The sequence below is a fragment of the Notothenia rossii genome (assembly GCF_949606895.1).
Source record: "Notothenia rossii genome assembly, chromosome: 5".
Classification (NCBI taxonomy): domain Eukaryota; kingdom Metazoa; phylum Chordata; class Actinopteri; order Perciformes; family Nototheniidae; genus Notothenia; species Notothenia rossii.
The window spans coordinates 43,138,654-43,160,067 of record NC_136903.1 but is presented as its reverse complement, the minus strand read 5'-3'; the positions used below and the strand labels follow the sequence as shown (position 1 = coordinate 43,160,067).

The 21,414-nt window shown below is 47.9% G+C and overlaps 2 protein-coding genes across 4 annotated transcripts in view; both read left to right on the top strand.

Moving 5' to 3' along the window:
• The window catches only part of meak7 (MTOR associated protein, eak-7 homolog), a gene marked incomplete at both ends in the record, with an annotated part of 97,084 nt that extends 80,604 nt beyond the window's left edge, over positions 1 to 16,480 (top strand). The window contains 5 exons of the mRNA XM_079680487.1: positions 10,046 to 10,232; positions 13,295 to 13,298; positions 13,729 to 13,810; positions 15,079 to 15,258; positions 16,358 to 16,480. Of these exons, the coding sequence (XP_079536613.1) occupies positions 10,046 to 10,232; positions 13,295 to 13,298; positions 13,729 to 13,810; positions 15,079 to 15,258; positions 16,358 to 16,480 (576 nt within the window). The remainder of the gene's footprint in view (positions 1 to 10,045; positions 10,233 to 13,294; positions 13,299 to 13,728; positions 13,811 to 15,078; positions 15,259 to 16,357) is intronic.
• plcg2 (phospholipase C, gamma 2) overlaps positions 15,122 to 21,414 on the top strand; it is a 91,076-nt gene continuing 84,783 nt past the window's right edge. The window contains exon 1 of one of the 3 annotated variants that reach the window (XM_079681175.1): positions 15,122 to 15,258. The gene's annotated coding sequence lies outside the window, so the exon portion shown is untranslated. Of the gene's footprint in view, positions 15,259 to 20,098; positions 20,870 to 21,414 lie in introns of those variants that run through there. The other 2 variants (XM_079681174.1, XM_079681176.1) reach the window with 2 other exon arrangements.

The following is a 21,414-nucleotide window of genomic DNA, read 5'->3' as shown; positions in this document are numbered from 1 at the left end:
CGTAGCAGTCTGACGCAGCAGTGTGACGTAGCAGTCTGACGCAGCAGTGTGACGTAGCAGTGTGACGCAGCAGTCTGACGTAGCAGTGTGACGTAGCAGTGTGACGCAGCAGTGTGACGTAGCAGTGTGACGTAGCAGTCTGACGCAGCAGTGTCACGTAGCAGTGTGACGTTGCAGTCTGACAGTGTGACGCAGCAGTCTGACGCATCAGTGTGACGCAGCAGTCTGACGTAGCAGTGTGACGTAGCAGTCTTACAGTGTGACACAGCAGTCTGACGTAGCAGTGTGACGTAGCAGTGTGACTTAGCAGTGTGTCGTAGCAGTCTGACGCAGCAGTGTGACGCAGCAGTGTGACATAGCAGTCTGACGCAGCAGTGTGACGTAGCAGTCTGACGCAGCAGTGTGACGTAGCAGTCTTACAGTGTGACACAGCAGTCTGACGTAGCAGTGTGACGTAGCAGTGTGACGTAGCAGTGTGACTTAGCAGTGTGTCGTAGCAGTCTGACGCAGCAGTGTGACGCAGCAGTGTGACATAGCAGTCTGACGCAGCAGTGTGACGTAGCAGTGTGACGCAGCATTGTGACGTAGCAGTCTGACACAGCAGTCTGACGCAGCAGTGTGACGCAGCAGTCTGACGCAGCAGTCTGACGCAGCAGTGTGGCGTAGCAGTGTGATGTATCAGTCTGACGCAGCAGTGTCACGTAGCACTCTGAAGTAGCAGTGTGACGTAGCAGTCTGACGTAGCAGTCTGACGTAGCAGTCTGACGCAGCAGTGTGACGCAGCAGTCTGACGCAGCAGTGTGACGTAGCAGTCTGACGCAGCAGTGTGACGTAGCAGTGTGACGCAGCAGTCTGACGTAGCAGTGTGACGTAGCAGTGTGACGCAGCAGTCTGACGTAGCAGTGTGACGTAGCAGTGTGACTTAGCAGTGTGTCGTAGCAGTGTTACGCAGCAGTGTGACGTAGCAGTGTAACGTAGCAGTCTGACGCAGCAGTGTGACGCAGCAGTCTGACCTTGTGACGCAGCAGTCTGACGCAGCAGTGTGACGCAGCAGTCTGACGCAGCAGTGTGACGTAGCAGTCTTACGTAGCAGTGTGACGTAGCAGTCTTACGTAGCAGTCTGACGTAGCAGTTTGACGCAGCAGTGTGACGCAGCAGTTTTACGCAGCAGTGTGACGTAGCAGTCTTACAGTGTGACACAGCAGTCTGACGTAGCAGTGTGACGTAGCAGTCTGACGCAGCAGTCTGACTTAGCAGTGTGTCGTAGCAGTTTGACGCAGCAGTGTGATGCAGCAGTGTGGCGTAGCAGTGTGACGCAGCAGTCTGACAGTGTGACGCAGCAGTGTGATGCAGCAGTGTGACGTAGCAGTGTGACGCAGCAGTCTGGTAGTGTGACGCAGCAGTCTGACGCAGCAGTGTGACGTAGCAGTGTGACGCAGCAGTCTGACGTAGCAGTGTGACGTAGCAGTGTGACGTAGCAGTGTGACTTAGCAGTGTGTCGTAGCAGTCTGACGCAGCAGTGTGACGCAGCAGTGTGACATAGCAGTCTGACGCAGCAGTGTGACGTAGCAGTCTGACGCAGCAGTGTGACGTAGCAGTCTGCCAGTGTGACGCAGCAGTCTGACGCAGCAGTGTGACGTAGCAGTCTGACGTAGCAGTGTGACGCAGCAGTGTGACGTAGCAGTCTGACGTAGCAGTGTGACGCAGCAGTCTGACGTAGCAGTGTGACGTAGCAGTGTGACTTAGCAGTGTGTCGTAGCAGTGTTACGCAGCAGTGTGACGTAGCAGTGTAACGTAGCAGTCTGAAGCAGCAGTGTGACGCAGCAGTCTGACCTTGTGACGCAGCAGTCTGACGCAGCAGTGTGACGCAGCAGTGTGACGTAGCAGTCTTACGTAGCAGTCTGACGCAGCAGTCTGACGCAGCAGTGTGACGTAGCAGTCTTACGTAGCAGTCTGACGTAGCAGTTTGACGCAGCAGTGTGACGCAGCAGTTTTACGCAGCAGTGTGACGTAGCAGTCTTACAGTGTGACACAGCAGTCTGACGTAGCAGTGTGATGCAGCAGTGTGGCGTAGCAGTGTGACGCAGCAGTCTGACAGTGTGACGCAGCAGTGTGATGCAGCAGTGTGGCGTAGCAGTGTGACGCAGCAGTCTGACAGTGTGACACAGCAGTGTGATGCAGCAGTGTGACGTAGCAGTCTAATAGTGTGACGCAGCAGTCTGACGTAGCAGTGTGACGTAGCAGTGTGATTTAGCAGTGTGACGCAGCAGTCTGACGCAGCAGTGTGACGTAGCAGTGTGACGCAGCAGTATGACGTAGCAGTGTGACGCAGCAGTCTGACGTAGCAGTTTGACGCAGCAGTGTGACGTAGCAGTCTGACAGTGTGACGCAGCAGTCTGACGCAGCAGTGTGACGCAGCAGTGTGACGTAGCAGTCTGACGCAGCAGTGTGACGTAGCAGTGTGACGCAGCAGTCTGGCAGTGTGACGCAGCAGTTTGACGTAGCAGTGTGACGCAGCAGTCTGACGTAGCAGTCTGACGCAGCAGTGTGACGTAGCAGTCTGACGTAGCAGTCTGACGCAGCAGTGTGACATAGCAGTGTGACGCAGCAGTCTGACGTAGCAGTCTTACGCAGCAGTGTGATGCAGCAGTGTGACGTAGCAGTGTGACGCAGCAGTATGACAGTGTGACGTAGCAGTGTGACGCAGCAGTGTGACGTAGCAGTCTGACAGTGTGACGCAGCAGTATGACGCAGCAGACTGACGCAGCAGACTGACGCAGCAGTTTGACCCAGCAGTGTGACGTAGCAGTGTGACGCAGAAGTGTGACGGAGCAGTCTGACGCAGCAGTGTGACGCAGCAGTGTGACGTAGCAGTGTGACGTAGCAGTCTGACGCAGCAGTGTGACGCAGCAGTCTGACAGTGTGACCCAGCAGTGTGACGTAGCAGTGTGACGCAGCAGTGTAACGGAGCAGTCTGACGCAGCAGTGTGACGCAGCAGTCTGACGCAGCAGTTTGACGTAGAAATATGACGTAGCAGTCTGACGCAGCAGTGTGACGTAGCAGTGTGACGTAGCAGTCTGACGCAGAAGTGTGACGCAGCAGTGTGACGCAGCAGTCTGACGTAGCAGTGTGACGTAGCAGTCTGACGCAGCAGTGTGACGTAGCAGTCTGACGTAGCAGTGTGACGTAGCAGTGTGACGCAGCAGTGTGACGCAGCAGCGTGACGTAGCAGTCTGACGCAGCAGTGTGACGTAGCAGTGTGACGTAGCAGTGTGACGCAGCAGTGTGACGTAGCAGTGTGACGCAGCAGTGTGATGCAGCAGTGTGACGTAGCAGTGTGACGCAGCAGTATGACAGTGTGACGCAGCAGTGTGACGCAGCAGTGTGACGTAGCAGTCTGACGCAGCAGTGTGACGTAGCAGTGTGACAGTGTGATGCATCAGTCTGACGCAGCAGTGTGACGCAGCAGTCTGACGTAGACGTGTGACGTAGCAGTCTGACGTAGCAGTCTGACGTAGCAGTCTGACGTAGCAGTCTGACGCAGCAGTCTGACGCAGCAGTGTGACGCAGCAGTCTGACGCAGCAGTGTGACGTAGCAGTGTGACGTAGCAGTCTGACGTAGCAGTTTGACGTAGCAGTCTGACGTAGCAGTGTGACGTAGCAGTCTGACAGTGTGACGCAGCAGTCTGACGCAGCAGTCTGACATAGCAGTGTGACGTAGCAGTCTGACGTAGCAGTCTGACGCAGCAGTGTGACGTAGCAGTGTGACGTAGCAGTGTGACGTAGCAGTGTGACGCAGCAGTGTGACGCGGCAGTCTGACGCAGCAGCGTGACGTAGCAGTCTGACACAGCAGTGAGACGTAGCAGTGTGACGCAGCAGTGTGACGTAGCAGTGTGACGCAGCAGTGTGATGCAGCAATGTGACGTAGCAGTGTGACGCAGCAGTGTGACGCAGCAGTGTGACGTAGCAGTCTGACAGTGTGACGCAGCAGTCTGACGCAGCAGTGTTACGTAGCAGTGTGACGTAGCTGTCTGACGCAGCAGTGTGACGTAGAAGTGTGACGCAGCAGTCTGACGTAGCAGTTTGACGTAGCAGTGTGACGCAGCAGTGTGACGTAGCAGTGTGACGTAGCAGTCTGACGCAGCAGTGTGACGTAGCAGTGTGACGTAGCAGTGTGACGCAGCAGTCTGACAGTGTGACGCAGCAGTGTGACGTAGCAGTCTGACAGTGTGACGCAGCAGTCTGACGCAGCATCGTGACGTAGCAGTCTGACGTAGCAGTCTGACGCAGCAGTGTGACGTAGAAGTGTGACGCAGCAGTGTGACGTAGCAGTCTGACGCAGCAGTGTGACGTAGCAGTGTGACGCAGCAGTCTGACAGTGTGACGCAGCAGTGTGACGCAGCAGTGTGACGTAGCAGTCTGACAGTGTGACGTAGAAGTGTGACGCAGCAGTTTGACGTAGCAGTGTGACGTAGCAGTCTGACGCAGCAGTGTGACGTAGAAGTGTGACGTAGCAGTCTGACGTAGCAGTGTGACGTAGCAGTCTGACGTAGCAGTGTGACGTAGCAGTCTGACAGTGTGACGCAGCAGTCTGACGCAGCAGTGTGACGCAGCACTCTGAAGTAGCAGTGTGACGTAGCAGTCTGACGTAGCAGTCTGACGTAGCAGTCTGACGCAGCAGTGTGACGCAGCAGTCTGACGCAGCAGTGTGACGTAGCAGTCTGACGCAGCAGTGTGACGTAGCAGTGTGACGCAGCAGTCTGACGTAGCAGTGTGACGCAGCAGTCTGACGTAGCAGTGTGACGTAGCAGTGTGACTTAGCAGTGTGTCGTAGCAGTGTTACGCAGCAGTGTGACGTAGCAGTGTAACGTAGCAGTCTGACGCAGCAGTGTGACGCAGCAGTCTGACCTTGTGACGCAGCAGTCTGACGCAGCAGTGTGACGCAGCAGTCTGACGCAGCAGTGTTACGTAGCAGTCTTACGTAGCAGTGTGACGTAGCAGTCTTACGTAGCAGTCTGACGTAGCAGTTTGACGCAGCAGTGTGACGCAGCAGTTTTACGCAGCAGTGTGACGTAGCAGTCTTACAGTGTGACACAGCAGTCTGACGTAGCAGTGTGACGTAGCAGTCTGACGCAGCAGTCTGACGTAGCAGTGTGTCGTAGCAGTTTGACGCAGCAGTGTGATGCAGCAGTGTGGCGTAGCAGTGTGACGCAGCAGTCTGACAGTGTGACGCAGCAGTGTGATGCAGCAGTGTGACGTAGCAGTGTGACGCAGCAGTCTGGTAGTGTGACGCAGCAGTCTGACGCAGCAGTGTGACGTAGCAGTGTGACGCAGCAGTCTGACGTAGCAGTGTGACGTAGCAGTGTGACTTAGCAGTGTGTCGTAGCAGTCTGACGCAGCAGTGTGACGCAGCAGTGTGACATAGCAGTCTGACGCAGCAGTGTGACGTAGCAGTCTGACGCAGCAGTGTGACGTAGCAGTCTGCCAGTGTGACGCAGCAGTCTGACGCAGCAGTGTGACGTAGCAGTGTGACGCAGCAGTGTGACGCAGCATTGTGACGTAGCAGTCTGACACAGCAGTGTGACGCAGCAGTCTGACGCAGCAGTCTGACGCAGCAGTGTGGCGTAGCAGTGTGACGCAGCAGTCTGACGTAGCAGTGTGACGTAGCAGTGTGACGCAGCAGTTTGACTTAAAAGTGTGATGTATCAGTCTGACGCAGCAGTGTGACGTTGCAGTCTGACAGTGTGACGCAGCAGTCTGACGCAGCAGTGTGACGCAGCACTCTGAAGTAGCAGTGTGACTTAGCAGTCTGACGTAGCAGTCTGACGTAGCAGTCTGACGCAGCAGTGTGACGCAGCAGTCTGACGCAGCAGTGTGACGTAGCAGTCTGACGCAGCAGTGTGACGTAGCAGTGTGACGCAGCAGTCTGACGTAGCAGTGTGACGTAGCAGTGTGACGCAGCAGTGTGACGTAGCAGTGTGACGTAGCAGTCTGACGCAGCAGTGTCACGTATCAGTGTGACGTTGCAGTCTGACAGTGTGACGCAGCAGTGTGACGTAGCAGTCTGACGTAGCAGTTTGACGCAGCAGTGTGACGCAGCAGTTTGACACAGCAGTGTGACGTAGCAGTCTTACAGTGTGACACAGCAGTCTGACGTAGCAGTGTGACGTAGCAGTCTGACGCAGCAGTCTGACGTAGCAGTGTGTCGTAGAAGTGTGACGCAGCAGTGTGACTTAGCATTCTGAGAGTGTGACGCAGCAGTGTGACGCAGCAGTGTGACGTAGCAGTCTGACACAGCAGTCTGACGCAGCAGTGTGACGCAGCAGTCTGACGCAGCAATGTGACCTAGCAGTGTGACCTAGCAGTGTGACGTAGCAGTCTGACGCAGCAGTGTGACGTAGCAGTCTGACGCAGCAGTGTGACGTAGCAGTGTGACGCAGCAGTCTGACGTAGCAGTGTGACGTAGCAGTGTGACGCAGCAGTGTGACGTAGCAGTGTGACGTAGCAGTCTGACGCAGCAGTGTCACGTAGCAGTGTGACGTTGCAGTCTGACAGTGTGACGCAGCAGTCTGACGCATCAGTGTGACGCAGCAGTCTGACGTAGCAGTGTGACGTAGCAGTCTTACCTAGCAGTCTGATGTAGCAGTTTGACGCAGCAGTGTGACGCAGCAGTTTGACGCAGCAGTGTGACGTAGCAGTCTTACAGTGTGACACAGCAGTCTGACGTAGCAGTGTGACGTAGCAGTGTGACGCAGCAGTCTGACGTAGCAGTGTGTCGTAGCAGTGGGACGCAGCAGTGTGACGTAACAGTGTGACGTAGCAGTCTGACTGTGTGACGCAGCAGTCTGATGCAGCAGTGTGACGCAGCAGTCTGACGTAGCAGTGTGATGCAGCAGTGTGGCGTAGCAGTGTGACGCAGAAGTCTGACAGTGTGACACAGCAGTGTGATGCAGCAGTGTGACGTAGCAGTCTAATAGTGTGACGCAGCAGTCTGACGTAGCAGTGTGACGTAGCAGTGTGATTTAGCAGTGTGACGCAGCAGTCTGACGTAGCAGTGTGACGTAGCAGTGTGACGCAGCAGTATGACGTAGCAGTGTGACGCAGCAGTCTGACGTAGCAGTTTGACGCAGCAGTGTGACGTAGCAGTCTGACAGTGTGACGCAGCAGTCTGACGCAGCAGTGTGACGCAGCAGTGTGACGTAGCAGTCTGACGCAGCAGTGTGACGTAGCAGTGTGACGCAGCAGTCTGGCAGTGTGACGCAGCAGTCTGACGCAGCAGTTTGACGTAGCAGTGTGACGCAGCAGTCTGACGTAGCAGTCTGACGCAGCAGTGTGACGTAGCAGTCTGACGTAGCAGTCTGACGCAGCAGTGTGACATAGCAGTGTGACGCAGCAGTCTGACGTAGCAGTCTTACGCAGCAGTGTGATGCAGCAGTGTGACGTAGCAGTGTGACGCAGCAGTATGACAGTGTGACGTAGCAGTGTGACGCAGCAGTGTGACGTAGCAGTCTGACAGTGTGACGCAGCAGTATGACGCAGCAGACTGACGCAGCAGACTGACGCAGCAGTTTGACCCAGCAGTGTGACGTAGCAGTGTGACGCAGAAGTGTGACGGAGCAGTCTGACGCAGCAGTGTGACGCAGCAGTGTGACGTAGCAGTGTGACGTAGCAGTCTGACGCAGCAGTGTGACGCAGCAGTCTGACAGTGTGACCCAGCAGTGTGACGTAGCAGTGTGACGCAGCAGTGTAACGGAGCAGTCTGACGCAGCAGTGTGACGCAGCAGTCTGACGCAGCAGTGTGACGTAGAAATATGACGTAGCAGTCTGACGCAGCAGTGTGACGTAGCAGTGTGACGTAGCAGTCTGACGCAGCAGTGTGACGCAGCAGTGTGACGCAGCAGTCTGACGTAGCAGTGTGACGTAGCAGTCTGACGCAGCAGTGTGACGTAGCAGTGTGACGCAGCAGTCTGACGTAGCAGTGTGACGTAGCAGTGTGATTTACCAGTGTGACGCAGCAGTCTGATGCAGCAGTGTGACGTAGCAGTCTGACGTAGCAGTGTGACGTAGCAGTGTGACGCAGCAGTGTGACGCAGCAGCGTGACGTAGCAGTCTGACGCAGCAGTGTGACGTAGCAGTGTGACGTAGCAGTGTGACGCAGCAGTGTGACGTAGCAGTGTGACGCAGCAGTGTGATGCAGCAGTGTGACGTAGCAGTGTGACGCAGCAGTATGACAGTGTGACGCAGCAGTGTGACGCAGCAGTGTGACGTAGCAGTCTGACGCAGCAGTGTGACGCAGAAGTCTGACAATGTGACGCAGCAGTGTGACGTAGCAGTGTGACGCAGCAGTTTGACGTAGCAGTGTGACAGTGTGATGCATCAGTCTGACGCAGCAGTGTGACGCAGCAGTCTGACGTAGACGTGTGACGTAGCAGTCTGACGTAGCAGTCTGACGTAGCAGTCTGACGTAGCAGTCTGACGCAGCAGTCTGACGCAGCAGTGTGACGCAGCAGTCTGACGCAGCAGTGTGACGTAGCAGTGTGACGTAGCAGTCTGACGTAGCAGTTTGACGTAGCAGTCTGACGTAGCAGTGTGACGTAGCAGTCTGACAGTGTGACGCAGCAGTCTGACGCAGCAGTCTGACATAGCAGTGTGACGTAGCAGTCTGACGTAGCAGTCTGACGCAGCAGTGTGACGTAGCAGTGTGACGTAGCAGTGTGACGTAGCAGTGTGACGCAGCAGTGTGACGCGGCAGTCTGACGCAGCAGCGTGATGTAGCAGTCTGACACAGCAGTGTGACGTAGCAGTGTGACGCAGCAGTGTGACGTAGCAGTGTGACGCAGCAGTGTGATGCAGCAATGTGACGTAGCAGTGTGACGCAGCAGTCTGACAGTGTGACGCAGCAGTGTGACGCAGCAGTGTGACGTAGCAGTCTGACAGTGTGACGCAGCAGTCTGACGCAGCAGTGTTACGTAGCAGTGTGACGTAGCTGTCTGACGCAGCAGTGTGACGTAGAAGTGTGACGCAGCAGTCTGACGTAGCAGTTTGACGTAGCATGGTGACGCAGCAGTGTGACGTAGCAGTGTGACGTAGCAGTCTGACGCAGCAGTGTGACGTAGCAGTGTGACGTAGCAGTGTGACGCAGCAGTCTGACAGTGTGACGCAGCAGTGTGACGTAGCAGTCTGACAGTGTGACGCAGCAGTCTGACGCAGCAGCGTGACGTAGCAGTCTGACGTAGCAGTCTGACGCAGCAGTGTGACGTAGAAGTGTGACGCAGCAGTGTGACGTAGCAGTCTGACGCAGCAGTGTGATGCAGCAGTGTGACGTAGCAGTGTGACGCAGCAGTCTGACAGTGTGACGCAGCAGTGTGACGCAGCAGTGTGACGTAGCAGTCTGACAGTGTGACGCAGCAGTCTGACGCAGCAGTTTGACGTAGCAGTGTGACGTAGCAGTCTGACGCAGCAGTGTGACGTAGAAGTGTGACGTAGCAGTCTGACGTAGCAGTGTGACGTAGCAGTCTGACGTAGAAGTGTGACGCAGCAGTCTGACGTAGCAGTTTGACGTAGCAGTGTGACGCAGCAGTGTGACGTAGCAGTGTGACGTAGCAGTCTGACGCAGCAGTGTGACGTAGCAGTGTGACTTAGCAGTCTGACAGTGTGACGCAGCAGTCTGACGTCACACTGCTGCGTCAGACTGCTGCGTCACACTGCTAAATCACACTGCTACGTCACACTGCTACGTCAGCAGTGTGACGTAGCAATGTGACAGTGTGACGCAGCAGTGTGACAGTGTGACGCAGCAGTCTGACGCAGCAGTGTGACAGTGTGACGCAGCAGTGTGACGCAGCAGTGTGACGCAGCAGACAGGAACCGGCAGGAAGCTGAGTAATGTGCTGCTGTGGAGGGGGCGGCAGCAAACATGTGTTTTGGACAATAATGAAAAGGCCTACCTAAAAAATCGATATATATATATATATATATATATATCGAATTCACCAGGAAATACATTTTCATTCATTCTTTTCCCTGTGTTATCATCTCTCCAGTTGCCGGATAGCTACAGCGCCCCCTGGAGACTGGTATTCTCCACACAGCTGCACGGAGAGAGCTTCTCCAGGATGGTGACCGGTCTGACCAAGTGTGGCCCCACCCTGCTGCTCATCAGAGACACAAAGGGCCACATCTTCGGGGGCTTTGCCTCCCACGCCTGGGAGCTCAGACCTAAGTTCCAGGGTGAGAGAAGACCCACAGCACTCCCTTGTTGTTGTGAGACTGAGATGATCTGTGCTATGTGATGGAGCATGTCTTCTCTATCAGCAGCCTTCACATTGTTATGGAGAACACAACACATCAGCCTTCTCTCTCACTTCAGCAAGTAGACCAATGCTACACAGTGTAGCATACTATACTAGATAATCTACCTCTAATTATTGTCGTTATTTATAGAACTGCCATGTAACAGTCAATTGAGCTCATCCTAGCATAAGCTGTAGTTATACAACAGCTAACCAAAAAGTTAGTTTTTATTATTTTGTCTTTATTAAACAAAGACTTCAAAATCCATTCATCTCAAAAAGAGAAGAGATTATTTCTGCCAGATTTAGCTTTTATCTTATATACATCCAACCTTGCCGATTGTACAGTATATAAGCAACTTAAGGTGCACCACCATCCTTTAGCTAAAGTGTGAAGTCGTTGTTACTCAGCAGTTTGCTGGATTGAAAGTCATTTGAAGCTGAAGTTGATTATATTGTAATGATCAGGCGAATGCGCATACAGTGTGTCTCTAAGTGTTTGCCACCATGGTTACGTGACATCATAAAGCTACTTTAGGATTCAAAAACAATCTCCAAGCTTCACTCATACACTGTGTCTTGGAGTGTCCTTGCATCACCATTATTTTTGTAAATAATTATAATCAGTTTTATTATGTATCATTAGGCCAGTGCACACATTATCATTGCACTTAGGCGGTTGGGAAGGTTATTAGTTAAACCTCTATCTGTCAATCAAAATGTCTGCCATAAAAGAAATGTACATGTCCAAGTTTTCAACATCTCTATAGTTCTGGTCACATTCTGCATACTAACAAGCCGTACCTCATGTCAGTGTTTAGAGCACCTGTAAGGACTTTGGGCCAGCCAGGTTCCACCGTGGCAGAGGCATCTGGGCTGAGGCTAGCATCTGTAACCCCACTGGGGGACATTTTGATGTTGCCTGCCATGGGCACTATTTCAGTAGGTGTAAATCAGGAACGTGCAGAATCACAAAGTGTGTTGCTGTTCCTCTTTTTCTTATGTTGGGACAAACGATTGAAATGTACACACAACCAAAATACTTTTGAATGATCACTTATCTGATTTGATTTAGATTTAGTTACAGTTGCTCCTTTTAATAATGAATTAACAGATACATTCAAAACAAACTGAATAAAGATATTTATATAAACGTAAGAAGTCAAAGTAAGAATGTGCAAGAAAAAGATAAATAGAATAAAGATATGTATATTAAGATTTGATGGATACCAGTTTATTCAGGTGTAAGGAACTGAGAGGCAGAGTAGTGGGAGGCACCTACATTCCTAATAGGTGGCTCCACCTGCTTCCAATTAACAGTATTGGGAGCAGGTGTGGAGACCTCACACCTGGTGCTAATCACTCCCTCAAGGGAGAAAAAGCAGATAGAGTTTCTCAGTTGTGTGTGGCTTGGTGTTTGGTTTGATGGAAAGCTAACGTGGAGCAATCATATAGGAAAAGTTCAAAGTAAATGTAAAAAGGTCAACAATGTACTTCGGTGTTTGGTGGGACAGGAGTGGGGAGCGAGTAGGTCATCACTACTGAACATATATTGGGCACTCATGAGACCTGTATTCGATTATGGGTGTATAGCGTTCATGGCAGCAGCAGAATCAAACCTTAAAAAGCTGGATGTCCTACAAGCTCAGGCCCTGAGGATTTGTAGTGGAGCTTTTAAAACATCTCCAGTATCAGCAATACAGGTAGAAATGGGAGAAATGCCTTTAAGGATAAGAAGAGTAAAGTTAATGTTGGCATACTGGGTAAACCTTCAGGGGCATGGTGATAGTCATCCAGCGAAAAGTATTTTGAAAGACTGCTGGGAGCACAATGAGTCACATTTAACAAGTTTCGGATGGATTGGTGATGTTAAAGCGGCAAGTATAGGATTGAATCAAATACAGTATTGCCCTACAGTTGCAATCTCGTCCATTCCACCCTGGTTATTCCCATTGCCAAGTGTAGACCTCAATATACAAAAAGAGTTGAAGGAAAAGAAAGAAATACCAGTATGGCGCGCATAGTCCAGAATTATTTTGCAAGATATCACTCAGACTCAACAATCATATTTACAGATGGCTCCAAAGATCCAGAGACAGGGCGTGCAGCAGCAGTTTATATCCCAGTGAGTAATTCACATATAAAGAAAAGGGTAACCGACCATGGGTCAGTATACACCACAGAGTTGTTGGCATTGGTATTGGCATTGGAATGGATAGAGGAGAAAGGAATACATAATACTGTAATTGCATCTGACAGCTATTCAGCTTTATCGAGTATACGATCAGGCAGATCTTCATTTAGAATGGACATAATAAATGAAATATTTCTAATTTTGTATAAAATGCAAATCAAAGGAATAGCAACTCGTTTCATCTGGGTTCCTGCTCATGTTGGTGTGGAGGGTAATGAACAGGTGGATATTCTGGCCAAACAAACACTCAGAATTACGAATATAGACATTGAAGTTCCGCTGAGCAAAGCGGAGGTTAAAACATTCATACATATATATGCGCAAACAACATGGCAAGATCATTGGGACCTTCGTGACACAGGAAGACATCTTTATAACATTCAAAGGTATGTGGGTGATGGAAGGAAGGTGGGGTTTAAAAGAAGGGAGGAACATTTCATTTCTCGGATGAGAATAGGTCACACAGGTCTCAATCATATATTAAGGGTAATAGGAAAGCATCCAACCAGAAAGTGTACACACTGTAGCCAGCCAGAAACGGTTGAACATGTTTTGCTGCATTGCAGGAAATATAGTATTCAGAGAAATTTGCTTTTCCAAACACTGAAGAAAGCAAAATACATTGAATTTTCGCTATCAGGGCTGTTAGGGAAAACATCAGGCAGTATATATTGTGAGCTTATTACGTCTCTTAGAGAAATTGATAAATTTAAAATAATCTAGAGTTTTGGTTTTATTTATTTTGTTGTTTTTGTTTGTTTTATTTTGTTTATTGTTTTCTGCATAGTCTCTTGTCCATACTCCAGTCCAGTTGGTGGCGGTAATGCACCTAAAATTTGGTTTGCCAACCGCCAATAAACACTAAAGAAGAAGAAGTTGTGTGTGGCACATGGAGGGAGCAGGAGACCCCCAGTGTGAGGAAAAATGTTGTAAGCTGGTATTCTTCTGTTGGTGCGGTGCAAGCGCAGCTCACGTGTGTGTGTGTGTGTGTGTGTGTGTGTGTGTGTGTGTGTGTGTGTGTGTGTGTGTGTGTGTGTGTGTGTGTGTGTGTGTGTGTGTGTGTGTGTGTGTGTGTGTGTGTGTGTGTGTGTGTGTGTGTGTGTGTGTGTGTGTGTGTGTGTGTGTGTGTGTGTGTGTGTGTGTGTGTGTGTGTGTGTGTGTGTGTGTGTGTGTGTGTGTGTGTGTGTGTGTGTGTGTGTGTAGGTGACTCTAGATGCTTCCTGTTCACTGTGTTCCCCAGACTGAGAGTTTACACAGCAACAGGATACAACGAGCACTTCATGTACCTGAACCAGAACCAGCAGACCATGCCCAACGGACTGGTGAGTTTGCACCGTTTAAAACTCAGTCCCTGAATTGACATTACATTACATGTCACTTGTTAGACGCTTTTATCCAGAGCGACTTACATACTCAATACTGTGGGCAATCCCCAAAGGAGCAGTTTGGGGTGAAGTGTCTCAAGGACACAACGACATGCTGACTGCAGTGGGGTTTGAACCTGTGCTCCCCTGATCCGAACACCAACGCACTATTCCACTGCCACACGCCTCCCTCCCATTTACCAAGTCAATATTATTAAGCATTATGTTTTTTCTTTGACGATGGCCACTGTCCGTTGTTATAACATAATGATGGAACTTCTTTCAGTTTGGAACAAAGCATCCTTTGACTAAAGGATGAACTGATCATACTTGGTGGTCAAAGCTCTCCTTTATTGTGACGGGTATAATGGAGTGTTATTTATCACAGTACAGTAGCTATTGTTTAAATCCACACAAACAACAGGACCCTAAAGAGCCAGAGTCCGAACTAAACATGGAGAAGTTCACTTATTGTGCTCCAAACATCTGGACCAAGCTCCCAGAAACCTGCAGGTCCGCTGCAACGAAGACTACTTTTAAAGACTTGTCTTTTTGCCGCTGCTTTTAATTGAACTGTTTGTATGTTACGCTGCACTGTAACCTTTTTTCATGTATTTTTATGTTTATTTGATTCACTTTGCTTTTAAATGCCATTTTATAATGTGAATCCGCTGCACTATTTCGTAATGCTCTTTAGCACTTTGAATGGTCTTGTGTTGAAAGTTGCTATATAAATAACCGTGCCTTGCCTAAAAGCCAGGAAGGAGAGAGGGCTGAACTATTTCATAACAGACCTCATCCCTTGTGGAGTTGTGGATTGTAGTGATCCACCTGCACAGAGTAGTTACCTAAAGCAAAGCTAGCATCTCCTCTCTGATCAACTAACGTGTTTTCTGCCAACACCAAACTGCACACAGACACAGGTTGAGGATATCTGTTGAAACTGGACCAGCAGTATGGTGAACACAATACTATGAGTGCTTTTTGTTTCCCAAAAATAAATAGATCAATGAATGTTTGTCTTAATACGTGGTATTCATGTTTACTGTACTTTCATGATCACCAGTTAAAGAGTACATGTTGACATAAGAATGCTCCTGTGTTCATTGAACTTTGATGTAATACAATATTGGCAGATGAATTCAGGCAACTCTAGCAGAGAAGGAAAAACACTTCAAAGACAGATCATGTTTTTATTTTCTAACCCTTCATGTGGTCTCTCTCAGGGTATGGGGGGTCAGCACGGGTACTTTGGCTTGTGGCTGGACAGTGATTTTGGCCGTGGTCACAGCCGTGCACGGCCCAGGTGCACCACCTACGGCAGCCCCCAGCTGTCTGAGGAGGAGGACTTCAGCCTGGACTCTGTGGAGGTGTGGGCTGTGGGGAAGCCCCCAGAACCACAGGAGGTCAGAGGACATTCTTTCTTTTTCTAAGACAAAATAGAGGAAATAAAGTCAGGGGATAATGTGGTTTATCAGAACAACTGTTCAATTGATTATTTATCCTGCGAAAGTCATGAAGGAGCCATTCTTCAGTAGAAGAAGTCGGTGCAAGAGTGATTATCTTATCTGTCCTGTATTTCCCTCTCACTCTGTTTCTGCTTTCACTCCTGAATGACCCTACGTGATCAAGGTCCCTGTTATCTTATCTTACTTCTGGACTTTGTCAAAGTAATAATATGCAGAGGTTGATGCTGTGGGTGGGGACGGATGGAGCAGCAGCAGGGCCCTCTGCTGGGGGGTGAGGGGCTGACAGGGGCTGGGGGACGGACGTGGGAGTGAAATAGGGAGATAGACACAGGCGCACTAATGGCTGCAGCATTTTCACAGTCAGGAGGAGCAGACCTTAGTATGACATATATATACTTTATATTTATTTCTACAGTTTGTCATGCACTGAAGTCCATATTCCGTGGAATCAAAAGAAAGGGAATGAAGGAATCCAAAAGAGAATGCAGAAGCTCTGATCTGGTTTATGAGTGACAGGTGAAAGACACAGGTTTGGCCAGGATAAACATTCTTCTTCCTTATTTCTTTATTTTCCATTTTGTAGAACAAGTCGGAATGAAGTATTGTCAGATCCCTTTTTAGATGAAATGTTTTGAATAGTTGTATTCATTTGAGCCACAAGAGGCTTATGTACCTTAGTTCCAAACTGAAAACAAAATTTCTCTGCACAAGCTTTTCTCCTCTTGTTTTCACAGATCAAAAATAAATGGTTGTCCATGCCACTAACTCCTTTTCAAACATTTGATTTGACCTTTATTCTCAAACGTGTGTAAAGTCAGAAACAACAAAGAGAACACAGTAGAGGTCAGTTTTCCTTTCTTGCCTCTTTGGGCCTCCATAGCAGAACATCAGGCCCGTGACTGCCGGCACCACCTATAGGGCCTCTGTGGGCCTCCATAGCAGAACATCAGGCCGCCATAGCAGAACATCAGGCCTGTGACTGCCGGCACCACCTATAGGGAACAATTGAGATATCTCTGTATTTGTTGTGTTTCAGGACGAGGAGGGACAGGACAAAAAGAGTATACTGGATATGGACCCAGAGGTCCAGGCCATTATGGAGATGACGGGGAAGACTCTGCACAGTCAGGGCCTCAGGGAGCCGGATCAGGAGCAGTGAACCATGTCCCAAACTGTTCTTTAATATCAGCGTCAGTGCAGAAGGAGCAATGATGTATGGGTGTGATATAATCATCTCCATTCTCTTCTCATTCAAACTACTGAGTAAAGTAAGCACAGCAAAACTGAAGGTTACACCACTGATAGCCATGTTAAATAACAGTCAAATATAACATGGATCTGTCCTGAACGTGAGCCCATTTGAAGAAAAGTCTAATTGTTAAATGCTGTTTGGCAGAAGGTTTTTGGGAGACAGAATCTGACACGGGCCTGTTGTCAGTTTCATGGTGACCATGTGTTGAATGATAACATCCTTATGATCAGTTGAACTGTCTGAGAAGCTTAGGAGTGACTCAGGGAATGAGTCCACTACCAGAGAAGAAGTTCACTGTTCATCAGTTATTCTTTCATCTCTCCTCAAACTGACCAATAGAGGAATGCCTGTGACATGTGTCATAGTGACAGACTGTGTTGTGTATGCACATGTGATGCTGTGCCTTTTATTTTCTCATTGCAGTGGTTCAGGTTTGAATATCAAGTACAACTAACTGAGGACTTGCAGCAGATCAACATGTGTTATGTTATGAACAAATGCTTGCAATAAAGTGAAGAAGCAGGCCAGTTTATCACAGCTCAGATGTAACACCTATATATTTATTGTTTATTTATCAAATATATTGATTGAGTATGTCAAAGAAACAGAATAACGTGTGGTGTAAGAGGAAGAGTGGTATCATGGGAGATGTTACATATGATGCAGTCAGCTCCTCCTGGTTAGCATCCCTTCACATGTTCATCCTTTCAAAAGGTTTTATTAGCCGAGGTCTGTCTCCTCTTGTCAAAAACAAACAGACCTGTGGATAAAAATCGGCAGAGCAGTTTCACGTTAAAGTGTTTTTATCCCGGCACTGGTTGCTGCTAAAGCTAGCTCAACTTGTTTTGCTAAAGACTTCAAACAACCAAGAGATACAAAAAAGTCTAAGAAGAATTCTGGCTCACAATTTGATAACATGTTGACAGCTTCTGGCAGACAATCGCAAGGCTGAGGTTAGCTTAAAGGGGATTGGCTATTACAGGAGACAATATGAAACTGACCTTAGCTTTATTAAAATGTAAGATTTCTCCTGGTTGGAAAATGGTTTGAAACATTTGGTATAATGTGAAAACACAACCCTAAGAAATATATCCAAAACTTCGGTCTAGTGAATTCATATATTTATCTGTTTGCTGACCAATTCAAACTCTAAAATATCTTCAGGACATACTCACATAATGGATCAAATCATGATTATTACCTCTTACTATAATTACAATTGTCGTAATATATAGTGTTTTAATTGGATGTAGGATTTTTTGTGTGTGTGTTTTGAAAACATTGTTTCAGTGAATAAAGGAAACACTGCCCCACTGGCTGGAAGGCAGAGCTGCTGTCTCTGGTGTTTCTCAGCTCAGTGAAATGTTTCTTCATCTGATCTTGTCTGACTTTGAGTTGTAAAAGTTAACATGAAAATAAATGAGTGGATCTGAACTAATCCAAACCTCCTCTGAGACTGAAAGGCTGCTCTGTATCTGTTCCGCTAACATGCAAATTACTGAGGCAAGTTCCACATGCAAATGTCTTATATAATCTTACAGAAATTCACACAATGGCACGGTGGACATGGTTTCATGAAGAATGTTTGTTCTTGTCTTCATATTTGTGTATGGAAATCATTTTATTATTTTATTCCCAGAAATGTGAATACATTTGGAACTTGGACCACCCCTCAGTACAGTACCTGGCATTACAATTGCCACCAATTGTACCTGTCTACCTGGTACCAGTACCTAGTATTGTACTGTACACTATTACACCTTTTCCATCCCAGATACATACATACACATTCATTCATTCATCCTAGGTATACCTCAACTATGAGAGACAAAATGAGAAGAAAAAATCCAGAAAATCACATTGTCTGATCTTTAAAGAATTTATTTACAAATTATGGTGGAAAATAAGTATTTGGTCAATAACAAAAGTTCATCTCAATACTTTGTTATATACCCTTTGTTGGCAATGACAGAGGTCAAACTTTTTCTGTAAGTCTTCACAAGGTTTTCACACAGTGTTGCTGGTATTTTGGCCCATTCCTCCATGCAGATCTCCTCTAGAGCAGTGATGTTTTGGGGCTGTCGCTGGGCAACACGGACTTTCAACTCCCTCCAAAGATTTTCTATGGGGTTGAGATCTGGAGACTGGCTAGGCCACTCCAGGACTTTGAAATGCTTCTTACGAAGCCACTCCTTTGTTGCCCGGGCGGTGTGTTTGGGATCATTGTGATGCTGAAAGACCCAGCCACGTTTCATCTTCAATGCCCTTGCTGATGGAAGGAGGTTGTCACTCAAAATCTCACGATACATGGCCCCATTCATTCTTTCCTTTACACGGATCAGTCGTCCTGGTCCCTTTGCAGAAAAACAGCCCCAAAGCATGATGTTTCCACCCCCATGTTTCACAGTAGGTATGGTGTTCTTTGGATGCAACTCAGCATTCTTTCTCCTCCAAACACGTCTAGTTGATTTTTTACCAAAAAGTTCTATTTTGGTTTCATCTGACCATATGACATTCTCCCAATCCTCTTCTGGATCATCTAAATGCTCTCTAGCAAACTTCAGACGGGCCTGGACATGTACTGGCTTAAGCAGGGGGACACGTCTGGCACTGCAGGATTTGAGTCCCTGGCGGCGTAGTGTGTTACTGATGGTAGCCTTTGTTACTTTGGTCCCAGCTCTCTACAGGTCATTGACTACGTGTGGTTCTGGGATTTTTGCTCACCGTTCTTGTGATCATTTTGACCCCACGGGGTGAGATCTTGCGTGGAGCCCCAGATCGAGGGAGATTATCAGTGGTCTTGTATGTCTTCCATTTTCTAATAATTGCTCCCACAGTTGATTTCTTTACACCAAGCTGCTGACCTATTGCAGACAATGTGATTTTGGGGTGATTTTCTCATTTTGTCTCTCATAGTTGAGGTATACCTACTGTGGGAGGAAAATTACAGGCCTCTCTCATCTTTTTAAGTGGGAGAACTTGCACAATTGGTGGCTGACTAAATACTTTTTTGCCCCACTGTACAATATACAAGGAAGCACATTATTCCTAATACTCCAGTGATATCAATGATACAGAAATAACTCAGAAAAGGATCATTCTGCAGCATAAAACTTATATTTCACACTTTACATAATGCGTATACAATGTTGCACTTTAACTTAAGTAAGGATTTAAAAGCAAGACGTAAAGAAGCAGGTTATTTTTAGGAGAGTTAGTAGGCTATAGGATCTGAATATTGAATAAAGAGTCATATATTCTTACATTTTCTCCACCATTCTTACTTTTAAATGTATAAATGAGGTTGCTTCAGGTTATTGGAATAATTATATGGACCAGTGGTGTAAAGTAACTAGTACTGTACTTTATAAAAACATTTTAAAATATTTTTTGAGTATTGTACTTCTACTCCACTACAGTTCAGAGGTAAATGGTGTACTTTTACTCCACTACATTTATTTAATACCTTTAGTTACTTTACAGATCTGGATTAATGATGTGAAATATAATCAAGTGTTAAATCAGACTTTAGTTCCACCTGGAGTAAATCCACAAGCTACCCTGCAGTATACAAAGTCATTCAAACTAGCTGCACCTTTAGCAGCTTTGAGAACACTTTCATGATCAATCATTATAAAACATATCATATATATTACTCTGAAATGGACCAATCTGCACAATGACTACTTTTACTGTCTACAGTACTTTCACTATATTTTGATGAGAATACTTTTCTACTTTTACTTGAGTAACATTTTGATTGCAGGACTTTTACTGTAACAGAGTATTCCTACACTCTGGTAGGCCTACTTCTACTTTTACTTAAGTACAAGATCTGAGTTTCTCAGTAATAAAGGATGAGAGTAATTATTCTTTAATTTCCCCTACCATTCTTACTTTTCATTTTATGGGTGGGGTTGCTTCAGGCTATAGGAATAATTCTGAGGAGCAGTTTAAAGGACATGGGGAGTCCTCGCCCCGCAGATTGAGAACCACATGTCACCATGTTCCTCTGTATGAATGTGTTCTTAGCCGAGAGCTCTGCAGTGCCACAGGCACAGTCGTGAGTCGTTTGCATAGATACCGTCCCTGCTTCCGGTCCTTTTTTTATAACTTGTCGCTGTGCATATATTGCAAGTGAACTTTTACTTCCTTGTACACAGATAGAGGAACTGGCCGGTTTGCGGCTGGCCTTTTTGTCAACACTCTACATCCTCTGCAGCTCCTTTAGTGACTTTCAAACCATGATCAGATAGAAAAGAAGCGGCAACCGAGCTGAAGGACCACCTCACACAGGTCAGACTTTACTTTGTCATATCACAATGATAAGTGAGCAGCAGCGAGTCAACTGCTGCCGCTGGAACCGTTCGAAAAGAGGAGAGAAAACCCGCTTTCGACCGGCAGTGTGTGTGTGTGTGTGTGTGTGTGTGTGTGTGTGTGTGTGTGTGTGTGTGTGTGTGTGTGTGTGTGTGTGTGTGTGTGTGTGTGTGTGTGTGTGTGTGTGTGTGTGTGTGTGTGTGTGTGTGTGTGTGTGTGTGTGTGTGTGTGTGTGTGTGTGTGTGTGTGTGTGTGTGTGTGTGTGTGTGTGTGTGTGTGTGTGTGTGTGTGTGTGTGTAGTAGGCTACTACCGGTTCCACCGGAGTCGGAGGTTAGCTGGTTTCCCCATCACACTCACATCTATCCTCACATGTTGCTGTGGCCTAATGCTGAATACGGATTTGGACAGTGGTTGACTGTAACTGAGTACATTTAATTAAGTACTGCGCTTAAGTACAATTTTAAGGACATGTAGCCTACTTTAGTTGAGTATTTCCATTTGATGGTACTTTCTTCTTCTACTG